This window comes from Rhincodon typus, chromosome 7 (genome assembly GCF_021869965.1).
Source record: "Rhincodon typus isolate 14 chromosome 7, sRhiTyp1.1, whole genome shotgun sequence".
In the NCBI taxonomy this organism is placed as follows: domain Eukaryota; kingdom Metazoa; phylum Chordata; class Chondrichthyes; order Orectolobiformes; family Rhincodontidae; genus Rhincodon; species Rhincodon typus.
In genome coordinates this window covers 15,363,638-15,377,283 of record NC_063338.1, presented here as the reverse complement: position 1 = coordinate 15,377,283, position 13,646 = coordinate 15,363,638, and the positions used below count along the sequence as shown (strand labels likewise).

General features: G+C 39.1%; 1 protein-coding gene across 2 annotated transcripts in view; it reads left to right on the top strand.

Annotated features, from left to right (window-relative positions):
- Positions 1–2,873: 2,873 nt before the first annotated feature.
- Positions 2,874–13,646, top strand: part of adarb1b (adenosine deaminase RNA specific B1b) — a 614,030-nt gene continuing 603,257 nt past the window's right edge. Inside the window, exons 1-2 of one of the 2 annotated variants that reach the window (XM_048599470.1) lie at positions 2,874–3,063; positions 4,465–4,509. In XM_048599470.1, the coding sequence (XP_048455427.1) occupies positions 2,949–3,063; positions 4,465–4,509 (160 nt within the window). In that variant the 5' untranslated portion in view covers positions 2,874–2,948. The remainder of the gene's footprint in view (positions 3,064–4,464; positions 4,510–13,646) is intronic. The other variant, XM_048599471.1, reaches the window with a different exon arrangement.

Below are 13,646 nucleotides of genomic sequence, written 5' to 3'. Positions count from 1 at the left end.
GCACCCAGTATGATTGGAGGAACTTTTCCTCACACATTCTGCCTCTATATATGCTTGGTCATCGCTGTGATTGAACTTCCCTTAACTTTTGGGAGGCTTTCAAGCACAATATTTGTCCAATGGCCCCATGTATTTTGAGCACTGGCGTTCTTGTAACAAAGGTATAGATGCACAGGAAGTTGTGACCTAATGACCGGTTTGCAATACGGGAGTCTTTGGATATGTGGCTGTCATCCATTTGATGGACATGGCGAAGCCAGTGTAGACACATTGACTTTGCAATAAATGTATGCTGATGAAGTTGACTTGCTCCAGCATCTCTAAGGTGGTGACCTGCCTCTGCATAGAGTTCCTGGCGATAAATCTGAGATTGAATCAATACAGTGTGGAGCTGGAGGAACACAGCAGGTCAGGTAGCATCAGAGGAGCAGGAAATTCGCTGCTTCGGGTTTACACCCTTTATCAGAAGTGATGGATGTCAACCCAAAGCGTCGACTTTCCTGCTCCTCGAATGCTGCCTGACCTGCTGTGTTCCTCCAGCTCCACACTGTATTGACTCTGACTCCAGCATCTGCAGTTCTTGCTATCACCGAGAATCTGAGACTGGAGATGGAAACTGTTCAGCTTCTTCTCCGCCCTTGAATGAGCAGTAAATGCTTTGTTCGTGGCATCTGTGTCCTAAGAATGAATATATGAGATGAAAACAAAGCAGACTTGAGCAAACAACAGTTGTTTGTATAATTTTTATTGATACTGAATAATTAATTTGCTATGATAACTATTTAAGTATCATTGAGTAAGTAACATTGTGAGTTTTTAGATTTATTGTGTGAAGTAATTAGAATATTTATAGCAATGTGGTATCTAATTCATCATCCTTATGATGGCGCATGGCTTGTGTTACTGCTTGTGATTTTACCTGATCGATCATACTGTGGAGATAATTTGGGGTAATTCTCTGAGTATCTTTACGTTGTGCTGACTATATTTGCATGTTTTAGAAGCTGTGGAATCAGACCGTCCAGTTGTCACAGCTGACTCACTGTTGGGTGTGGTATCTTGTAATTTAAATCATGCTGTTACATGTCTTTATGATCTCTGCTTGTCTGTGTGAAATTTGTTGAATAATATCGAATTCTTCCTTGTTCTGTGTTAGCAAATAGAGGTTTGCACCTGCCATGGGATGAGTCTGCAGTGGGCGTAGCTCCTAAGCTCATCTGCACCACCTTGTGGTTATTCTGAAATATGACCTTGTGCTACGTTGTCTTTTAATTTGATACCGGGAAATATTTCTGCAGATGGTTGTCTGAATAATTAATCAATGATGGTGTCTCTTTGTCTCAGTTATTTGCAAATTCAGATGTTCTGGTCAATATCTTGCAGAATTATTTTTGTGTATTTCAGATGATGATGCTGTCTTATAGCATGAGGAAGCTGTCGCTCCCAGCTTTATTATTCTGATAGTATCCTTGTTTTGTCAGCATGCTTTCTGATTTTCAAGTCCTGAATTTTTTTTCCAAAGTTGAGACTTGTTCAAATGCATTACTGCTAATGTGTACAACAGAGCCACTCTCTGCGTAAAGAGATGACCAATTTGCAGGTGGTTCAGTAAATATAAAGAATTTCGTAAGAGATCCAGATGCAAAACATTGCAGTTTTCTGAATGATTTGTCAAGAAATGTCACAGGACTCGGAACTTTAACTCTCTTCCTCTCTCCACATATGCTGCCAGACCTCCTCAAGTTTCTCCAAGACATACTTGAAGCCTGTTTGATGTTCCTACCAACTGATGCAGTCTTTCCTCTCCATATGTTTGTACATAGGTATCATGTCGAGACAATTTATTCATCTGCTTCCCCCAGACCCATTCTCCCCATCTTTTTTCCTTTATCACTGAACACTCAATGAGCTATCCCAGTGATGATTTATGAATAAAGTACACATGGAATATTACAGAATGAAAAATCATTGCTCCATACATTTTATGTGTTTTGTAATATATATTATTTGTATAATTTGAAAGTGGAACAAGTAATAATCCAGAGCAATAACACAACGATGGCTGCATTTCAGAACTATTTCGTTGGCAACAAAAGTGTTCATCTTGAGTTTGTGGAATCTATGAATACATACATTTGGTTAGAAACAAAGAAATGGTATCTCCTTAGAAAGTTGCAGTTTGTTTGTGACAGCTTCAGTTTGATGCAGCAGTTTCACTTTGCAGAGATTATGCAATGGTTGTCTGAAACCAGCCAAACTTTGATGTATGAGTCTGTGTTGATTACGGTTGTGTTTCTCTAGACTTTTCCTACAGTGTTTGTGAAGATATATTTCAGAGAAATGCAAAAGCCATTCTCAAAGGTTCACCTCCATGTGTGTTAGGTTATATTATGGTGGGTGTTATCTTTGGTCACCAGGATAAACCTGAAATAATCATCTTTGGCAGAGGAGAATAAAGTCTTGACATCCGGCTAGACCTTGTGATAGATGGTTAAACCAGTTGTGCAACAGACACGTGTATTTTTATCGCTCAAGAACTCCTTTGGCCTAGCATTTCGGATTCCTTTAAGCACTTTGAACCTTTCTTCTTAAATTCCTTATGTGAGTGCAAGACAATCATTCTCCTTTTTTCTCTGCATCAAATGCCTATGTCAGTGCATGCTTTTGTCAGATGCAGTCCTGATTAGACTAATGGGGGTCTCATAAACTTTAGTACTTGAAGTTATTGCTTCTTTGTTTTTCTATCTGCAAAACTGCCAAGGCTAAAAGTTCTTGTTTTCCTGTTATTCAGGAAGCTTCATTGACATGAGGGCAGTTCTGTTGAGGGAGATTATCAGATTTCAAGTATTTAGCATTTCCAGTTTACTGCTTTCTATGATCAGCAAAACATCCCCTCCCGCACTGAATATTTAAGTGAGGAGCATTGAACCTGATGAAGCATTTTTTTGATGAAAATGGAACATTGTTGCTTTGGAAGCTGTATGGGAAATCACCTTCTGAGAGGTTGTAGACTTGCTTGCCAAGCCAGTGTGTTTGATTGCAGACGTTTTGTCACCCTGCTAGGTAACATCATCAGTGTGCCTAGGGTGAAGTGTTGTTGTTCTGTCCCACTTGTTATTTATATGCCTCAGTTTGTTGGGGTGGTTGACATTACTTTCAGTTCTGTTTTTCAGTAGTTTTGTATATTGGGTCCAGTTCAGTGTGTTTGTTGCTGGAGTACTGGTTGGAACGCCACGCCTCCAGGAATTCCCTGGCATGTCTCATTTTGGCTTGTGCTATTATGGATGTGTTGTCCCAGTCAAATTCATGTCCTTTGTTGGTGTGTCTTGAGACGAGTGAGAATTGGTCGTGTCTCTTGGTGGCTAGTTGGTGTTGGTGCATCCTTACTGTCAGTCGTCTTTCGGTTTGGCCTATGTAATGTTTCTCACAGTCCTTGCGTGGTGTTTTGTATATTATGTTAGTTTTATTGGTTGCGGGTATGGGATCCTTTACGTTCATCAGTAGCTGTCGCAGGGTGGTTGTTGGTTTGTGGACTACCCTGATACCTAGGGGTCTGAGTCGTCTTGTGGTCATCTCTGATATGTCGCTGATGTATGGTAGGGTGACTAATGTGTCTGGCCATGTCATGTCTTCTTGTTGTGGTCTGTCACAGAGGTAATGGTGGATTGTGCTTTTTGGGCATCCATTCCTTTTAAAAACTCCGTATAAGTGTTCTGGTCTGCTTTGCGCAATTCTGGGTTGCTGCAGTTGTGGCTCTTTTGAATAATGTCCTCATGCAGCTCCGTTGATGGATGTTGGGCTGGTTGCTGGCCTTGCATTATGTAGTCTTCAGAATGAAGATGATGATGATCTTGACCATTATTCTGATCACACTTAATTCATCAATTCCTGCTCTGTTGGTTCATCAGTACTTGCATGTGCTTACATGTGCACGCCCTCCACCATTGGCCACTTCCTCACCTGTTGCCTTCAGCTCTGGAACTTGCTGTTTAAAATTCCTTCTCTCCATCTCTCTTGGCTCCTTTTAAACTACCTGTAAACAAACTGTTGGCCATCTACCCTTGTATTGCCTTATGTTGTTCAGTGTTAATTTTGCTCTATAATAATTTTGTGTAGTGCTTTGAGACTTTATGATAAAAATTCTTGTCCTTGGGTTTATTGCAGATTAAAAATAAGAATATGGTCGTGTATAGGTTTCATCAAGACAAACTTTACTCTGCTCATTGAACATGGTTGTTGCTTGCTTCAATGGACTTGTCAAGTATTTTTCCTGTAGATTGTGACTAATTTTTATTTATAAAATTTTGGAATTGATGTAGCATACTCTCAAAAATAAATTCAGCTCCTTATAGTTAGTGTTTTCCCTCCTTAATTTAAACCTGAAGTATTCTTATTCTTCAAATATGTGTCAGTAATTATGTTGTTAGGCCATATTAATGACAAAGCTGTTCTCTTTGTCTGCAGATCATTGCACTCAAGATATCTTTGGAAAGAAAAGGGACCAAGCAGGTATCTCAATAATTAACGCTTCACTTCAGAACTGTCACCTGAAAAGTGTTTTCTAGATTGGTACCAGAGGGTTGTGCATTAGTGTAAAGTCATTGCTCTTGATCCTTTTCGATTGTTCTGTTTCAATATTTGATTTTTGTTCTTTATGATACAGTATTCTATTATTTAGTTATGTTGACAATGTTGGAGATCTTCATTCCCTTTGGAATCTGTTAGTGGAATCCTGTGCAGTCACTAATCCTGAATAATTACTTTAAATATGTCATTATAAGGAACACCAAGGTATCAGAATGTGATATGTTGAGCTCGCATTCTTAAAACTGATAAAAGTAAAATAACTTCTCACCAAACTAACTTGTGAACAATACATGTCATGACCTTGATTGGTACAGTGTGCTGGAAATCAAGCTGCACTATTCATCAGGTCATCGTAAGTGTGAAATAGGAGGAATGTAATCTTCATAATGGTTAATACCTGACTGTAACCACAATGTAAGATTAAAGAAATTCACACCAGATTTCATCAATGAAAAAGAAACAAACATACCCTGTAAGTTGTGGCAAAACCGACAATATATCGAAACTATATCCCTTTAAATCCAAGCACACTCGTTCATTCGCATGTGGAATGGACAAAACAGATGAGATCTACAGAATTTTCTCTCAGGAATGTCACTGATACAAAGTATAGACCAAAAAACAGCACAAACCCTGTCAATCAGAGTCCAAACTACGAAAGGAAATGAGCTAACTGTCTCTCAGTTCTTTTTTGGTTTATGGTGATGATATCACATTGTTGTCAATGTGGCAGTCTTCAGTTCTGCAGCAGGTGATTTGGACCTTTGTCTTGCCTTAATTTAGCAGTTCTTTTTTGAAAGTTTTTGTGGATTATTTGTTTTTCACTCACAGAGCGAACTTGCCGCAGGCCTTAAATCCCAACAGCCCTTTCTTTCCTCTTAATTCTGTGACAAACTGCACTAAAACCAATCCATATGCTATTGCAGGCGTTACTTTTTCACTTAAAGCCACCTGATGTCAGTGTGTCTCGCAAAAGTATCAAATGCAGCTTCTTCAAAAAAAAATTATGTTGATCGAATTGTGAAACAAAACAACTAATTTACAAATGTCTGTTTTCCGGTTTATGTTTCCAAACAAAATATGAGTGGCCGTTACAGCAGCGGTCTGATCAGGAATGTTGATGTTCACCATCTAAAGGAGAGATAGTGATGAAAAGGTATCTTCACCCTGAAGGTGCCATTTGGAACTGTTTTACATGTAAAACTGAAAAGGAGATGATTAATCTTGGGTGCTTGCAGGAAATGATCAGAATTTGACACCAGGCCAGAAAGGAGGTTTTCTGGGGGCAGCTGTCTAAAGTATTTATGGAAGAGAGAGATTTTGAAGGCCTTGTGTATGTGGAGGACAGGGGGTTGGTGATGGTAGTATTTGAGAAGGCTAATTTAAGATAATTGGCAGATACCACACATTTTTAATGCTACAGGGAATGAGCAGTGGAGCTAATTGGTTAACTGTACCAGTGTGATGGGCCAAATAATTCCCTTCAAAAGTCTCATCTTTTCTGCTGTCCCTTCTTTGAGATGATTCAGTGATTGCTTTTATAAATTTGGCTTAATTGTGACATCGGTTTGTAGCCAGACCTTGAGAAAAGAAATTAGGAAGCAGGTCTGAATATCAAAAGTTGCTAGAGAAGAGTGTTAGGAGTATGTAGTTCTGGCATGTGGGTGGGAGTTAGGATACAGATCAACTGTGATTTAATTGAATAGTAGGTAAGGCTTGAGGGGCTGAATAATCTACTCTTGTTTGTCTCTGTGTTCCTATGATTTCATGTTATTACTTAATACATACAGAGTTCTTATGCACAATCCTTTTCATTAATTAACAACCAATGCCTGTCAGATTAACTATTCATTATACCTAGGAATATGTTTTGCAAGGTAGAGGACACAATTTCCATGTCTTGCACATGCCTAACGCCTAACTTCTAACTTCTCTCCCTCCTCTCCTCCAGACAGACCTGACTCTCTCAAACCCTTTCCCAATGCCCCAAACCCCAGGGCCACGTTTACTGACCTACCTGATTCTGCACAACTGCTACAAGTAATTGAGAATTTTCTTAACTTGTAAACCTTTTTGTGTCTTGGGCTTTTAAAAGCCAAGTTAAAATTTACTGTACTTTTCATATTAACTGAGTTCCTTAATGCAAATAGTTAATCAGTTAAGTCCAAAACATTCTATTAGTTTTTAATAATTATTTGCTTTATCTGTATATTAAACTTTTGCAATTCAAGTCCACCCAGATCCTTCTGCAACTCAGTATTTTTTTTTAAACTATTCCTGTCAAAATTGACAATTTCACATTTTCCTACATTATAATTAAATTGCCAGATCTTTGTTGGCTCACTTAGCCTATCCATATCATTTTGTAGCGTTCTTTTGCCCTCCTCACAACTTATGTTCTGATTTATCTTTGTATTATCAATCCTTAGTCTCTCTCATCCAAGTCATTTGTATAACTTGTAAAATGTTGAGCTCTAGAACTGATCGTTGGGGCACACAATTCATTATATCTTGCCAAACACAAAATGACCGATTTATGCCTATTCTGTTTTCTATGAGCCAGCCAATCTTCTGCCCATGCAAAATGTTACATCCACACCATGAACTTTTATTTTCTGCCACAGCATTTGATGTGGCACTTTATAAAAGTATTTTCTGGAAATCCAAGCACAGTATGTTTATGGCTTTACTTTATCCACAATATACATTCACTGTTTTCCAATCTAAAGAAACCTTCTGGAATCTGGGGAATTTTGGCGACTTAAAACTTGAACATTAACTGTCTTACTAGCTAGTTCTTTTAAGACTACAAGGAAGTCCATCAGGACCGAGCGACTTGTCAATCTGCAGACTGAATCATTTACCCAATACAACTTCCCTGACTATTGTAATCTTCTTTAGTTCTTTTCGTCCTTTGACTTCCTGATTTTACAGCCGTTCTTTGGAAGCTCCTTCTATCCTCTACGGTGAATGCTGATGAAAAATACACATTGATTCATGTATCTGCCATTTTCCCTATTAATTCTCCAGATTCACTTTCTGAAGGACCAGCGCTCATTTTAACTTGGTGAAATATCGGTAGAAGCTCTTAATATCTGTTTTTATATTTCAAGCTCGTTTTCCCTGGACTCTAATTCTTCTCTTCCTTTTCATCTTTTTGTTAAACTCTGATGTTTTTATATTCTGTCCAATTTCACTGGGACCATTTCTGGGGAAGGTGGGACCTCTGCAAGCGGGACAGTCTACACCTGAACCAGAAATGGGACCAACATCCTTGCAAGAGTATTTGCTAGTGCTATTAGGGGGAGTTTAAACAAGCTCATTGGGGTAGAGGACACTGTGTTAGTTCAACAGCAGCACAGTACAACTTAGAAAAGGAACCAATGCAGAGCAAGTTCAGTCATATGGTGTCTCAAGACAGTAAGGTAAGGTTATGGGAAAGTGGGACTAGTGCAGGTAGGTGTTTATTTTTGGCAGTATAGACTTAATGAGCCGAAATATCTGTGCTGTATGATTCTGACATGTCACATATGTTTGCACCATTTTATACTTTTTCTTTAAGTTGATGCTGTCTTTACCCTTCTTTGTTCATGAAGGATGGTGGGTCTGCCCCTTAAAAATTTGCCTACTTGGTGGGATCGATCTAGTCTGTATTTTCTGAAAGAAATCCCTTAAATGTCTGCCACTGCATCACTGTTAACCTATTTCTTAAACAGTTTTGGCCATTCATTTTAGCCAGCTCTTCTTTCGTACCTGTGTAATTACCCTGATCTGAGGGCTTGGACTTTCTCCACTGTCCCTCAAATTGAATGTAAGATTCACATGATAATTGTAATGTTGCTTCCTTGGTGTGCCTTCATTACGAGATCATGTATTTAATCCTACCTTTGCAGCATACTGGGTATCACCTGCTCTCTGGTTGGTTCCAGAACATGCTGTTCTAAGAAACTAGCCCAGAAATATTGTGTGAACTCCTTGTCGAGGTTACATTGTCCATCTTTTTTTTTAGTCTTTTGAAAGATTAAAGCCTCCTTTGGTTATCATCACACCTTTCTGACAAGCTCCTGTGATTTACTTCTTTATACTGCATCCTACCTAATGGTTCCTGTTCAGGGGCTTGTACACCACTGCTACATGTGACTCCTTACTATTATCATTTCTCATCTCTACCCAAACCATTTATATGTTCTGCTTTTCTGAATTGAAATCATCCTTCTCTGTTGTACTAATTGCATGATTAATTAACACGGTCACCCCTCCACTTTTTCCTCTCTCTTTGTCCTTTCTGAATGTCTGACTCCCTCCAAATTCAGGTCCATATCTATGCAATGTTGCAGCCTGTGTTTTTACAATGGTGAGCAGAGTGCTTCTTTGCTTGTTTCTTTGCTTGTTTAGACAATACATTTACAGCACATCAGTTCTAAGTACAAGGCTGAAGCATATACACTTATCTTCAGTGGAAGTGCTGGGTGAACGATCCCTCTCTGCTGCCTCCTGAGATTCCCAGCCATTTCATACTCTGATATGAAGAAAAGGCTGAAGAAACTGAATACCGCAAGGACTGTCGGTCTTAACGTACTGGCAATAGTATTGAAAATTTGCAATCTGAAACTAGGTGTGCCCTTAGCAAATCTGTTCCAATACAGCTTCAACACTGGCATCTACAGGCTGTGTGGAAAACTGCATTGTATGCATCAGCGTATTTAAAAAGGATATATCGACAGTGGAGGCTTTTCAAAAGAGATTCTCTCGGCTGATTCCTGAGGTAAAGAGGTTGACTGATCAAGAATGCTGAACAGGTTAGGCAGGCCTTTATTTGTTCAAGTTTAGAAGAATGAGGAAATTTCTTATTGAAAAACAAGATTCTGAGGGGCCTTGACAGGATAGATGTTGAGAAGGTGTTTCCATCAGAAGGTGAATCTCAAAACGAGTTACAGAATAAGGGGCACTCATTTAAAACTGAGATGCAAAGGAATTTATTCTTCCAGAAAGTAGTGAATGTCCGGAATACTTTATCTCAGAGTGTGGAAGCTAGGTCACAAAGTATTTAAAGAAGTGATAGAAAAATTTTTGAAATAGCAAGAGTTTGAAGCCCATGCTGAGCTGGAATAAAATAAGAGTTGAGGGCGAGGGCAGATCAGCTATGATTTTATTGAATGGCCGGGCAGACATGAGGGCCCGACTGGCCCGCTGTTGCTCCTATTTCTTATGTTCTTTTAGGAATCTCCTACCCATGCAAAACAGGATAAACCCAACCTGGCCAATTATCGCTCCATCGGTTTACTCTCAGTCATCGACAAAGTGATGGAAGAGATCATTGACAGTGTTATCAAATTGATTTCCACAGCAATACCCTGCTCATTGATGCTCAGTTTGGGTTTTGCCAGGGCCATTCTGCTCCTTTGGCCCAAATATGGACAAAAGAGCTAAACTCAAAAGGTGAGGTGCAAATGACTTGACAACATTTGACTGAGTGAGGCATCAAGGACATGATGTAGCTTGCCATCACACACTTGTGCCACTTTGTTGCGGCTACCATAATGCACTCTCAAACCTTTTTATTTCCATCATGCAAGAAATGCAGTGGGCAATCAAAAATATTGAAAATGACTGAGTTAATAGCTTGCTCGATTACTCATTAATTAGTCATTTCAAAATGGCACACAATTTCTGTAACTGTTCACCTTCCAGATTTTGCGAGATTGGTGTGATGACACATATTTCTGACATGTCATCATATTTCAGGTTCACATGAAGAGCAGCACACTCAATTTGGGAGCATAAAGTCTAGTCCTGAGTGTGAAACTCTGCACCATACCTGATTGTACCCCTGGAAGTCTACCTTGGAATTTTTTTTTTCTGTTGCAATAAAGGAGCATTGCCAAGAAAGAGCAGTTTTTTGCAAATTCATGGTGCATCACATACCACTAAAAAAAAATGTCATTTACACTACTCATTGCTGTCAAGCTTTGTGAGTGTTTTTGGAATTAGTTATCCAGACGAGCAGATTTTATTCTATCAAATTCCTGACTTGTGCCATCGGAAATTACATTGACAAGGAACCCCAGCACCACCCAACAATTAAACTCATGAATGGATGATTGTGACATTTTATTGTAATGTTCAGATATTGAGTGTAATGAAGTTGACAAGTTTTGTTCCATTTTACAGAAGCTATTTGGAATAAAATTGGTTAGGGCTATTTATGATAGTATGGGCCACTGCTTCCTGTATGTTTCCCTCTGTGATCTCATTTCAAGCCTTGGAAATTATTGTGACCTTAAGGGAGAGCAGTGAGAGGGAGGACAGTTTTATAACTTTGTCAGACTTCTGTGGCAGTCACTGCTATGCCAAAGCTCATGACCCCTAAATTTGTGCTTGCGACCCCACTTAGAGTCCCAACCCACACTGGTATAGGAAAAACAACTGGCATTGACTTTGAATTTGTGGTTTGTCAGAAAAAGCAGTCGAACAGTTGCCATGTTATGACACCAGATGGTGCTCCAATTCAAGACCGTCACATTGTGAAGTAAAGACCAAAAATGCTAGATATCCTTACAACATCATCTCTGGAGAATTAAAAGGCAGAATTAACCCTCAGATTGATGTTTTTTTCCCTCAGAACCTACAGCATTGTTCCCTGGATGAACAGATCTCTGTTTGGATAACTACTGATGTTTCCTGCTCATTAAAATTTGATAATTTGAACACAGTGAAATTTTCAAATTAAAAACTGAAAATTTGCAAACATTGCTATTAAGTGGTAAAAATGCTTAAAATGCCAAATGATTGACTGTAAAATTAAATGGGAGAAATTGAAAAATAACAGGCCACGCATACATCATCATGGGGGTTTGTGCAAAAGGGAATCCTATGATCGGGGGGCATGAGTGATTTCATGACACATGGACTGAGACACAAAAGATTAATCTCGAGGAAATGTAACAGCAAAGAAGTTATTCGTACCTGGTATTCAAATATTCTATGTTCTTTCTGTATCCCCCCCCCATCTCTTCCAATGCAAAACTGACCTTGAAGCTGATACAGAAATATGGTCATTGTAAATTCACTTGGGTGAATACATGAATGTGGGCATTTCTGGATCCACACGACATAATAGTGACAGTGTGATAACGTCAAGTCATGGACAAGTAATCTCAGCCTTAGGCTGATGTTCTGGAGACATGGATTTGAATTTCATTGTAGCAGGTGATGAAATTTGAATTCAGTAAAAACTGAAAGCTAGTCTAATGGAGACCATGTAATAATTGCTGATTGTTGTAAGAAGCCAACTGGTTCATTAATATCCTTTAGGTAGGGAAATCTGCTATCCCTACCTGGTCTGGTCTGCGTGTATCTCCATTTTGGCAGCAATGTGACTGACTCTGACTCTGAAATGGCCTAGGAAGTCACTCATTTGCATGAAACCACCACAAAGTTTGATCGAAGTAATGAAATTGGTCAAACCACCCATCATCAACATGGGCACAAGGACAACAGCAGCAAACCCAGCACTGATGACACTGCACATTTCTCTGGTATAATTAGTACCTTTGGCTTGTCGTAGAATTGGTGCAGTTGTCTCACAGCAATCTGCAAGCTGTGACCTCTACCATCTGGATGAAGAAGGACTGTAGATGTGTGGGAACGCAACCACCTCATTGACGATAAGATGTAAGAGTAGAAGTCAGCCATTTTGTCCATAGAGTCAGCTCCACCATTCAATGAGATCATTTCTGATCTGATAATCCTCTACTTTCCTGCCTCTTTCTTGTAAATCTTGATTCCCTGGCTAATGAAAAATCTGTCTCAGCCTTGAATATACTTAATGACCCAGCCTTGACAGCCTTTTCCAGAAAAGAATACCACAGATTCACTACCCTCTGGGAGAAAAGAATCTTCCTTTTCTCTGTCTGAATTGTGCGACCCCTTTTTCTGAGATGATATCCTTTGGTCCTCGATTCTCGCACAAATGGGGAACAACCTCTTCACATCCATCTTAAGAATTCCCGAAGAATCTTGTATGTTTCAATCAGGTTGCTTCTCCTCTTCCTAAATTCCAGTACATTCAGTCCCAGCTAGTTCACCTTCTCCAAATAAGACTGGTATCTGGTATCAGCTTAGTGAACCTACTCTGGACTGCCTTTAGTGCCAGTAAATCTTTCTGTAAATAAGATGACCAAAACTATACTCCAACTGTGATCTGGTTGGTGCCTTTTATAGTTTTAGCAAGACCTCCCATTTTTCTACTCCATTCCCTTGGAAATAAAAGTCAACATTGCATTTGTCTTTCCTATTTCTCACTGAATTTGTATGCCGTCTACTTGTGATTCATGGACAAGGACTCCTAATAGCTCTGTTCTGTAACTTTCTTCTGCCTTTCTCTATTTAAATAATATTTACCTCCTCTCTTCTTCCTGCCAAAGTGCAGACTCACATAATATTCCATCTGACAAATTAATGTCCACTTGCTTAACCTACCTGTGACCCTTGGCAGACTTTTTGACATCCTCACCACTTGTCTTTCCACCTATTTCTTTGTCATCCGCAGACTTGGCTAAAGTACATTCACTTCCCTCATCAAGTCATGAAGAAATATTGTAAATATTTGTGGCCCCAGCATTCATCCTAAAAATGCTCCCTCTTTATCCCAATTCTCTCTCTTCTAGTACTCAGTCAATCCTCTACTCATGCTAATGTAGTACATCTAACACCATGGACTCTTATATTGTTAAGTAGTCTAATGTGTGGTACCTTATCAAATGCCTTCTAGAAATCCAAATATATTAAATCTATTGTTTTCCCTTTATCTATGCTGCTTGTTTTCTTCTAAGCAAGTTCTAGTAAATGTCAGGCATGATTTCCCCTTCGTGAAACCATACTTATTCGATTTGATCATATTATGTATTTCTAAATGCTCTGCAATTACATCCTTTATAGTGGACTTCAACAATTCATCAATAACAGATATTAAGTTAAGTGGCCTATAATTAGTATTTGTGTGCAACTGCCTGGATGTTTGGGTGATATAAAACTGCATGGTAGAACATAGAACATTA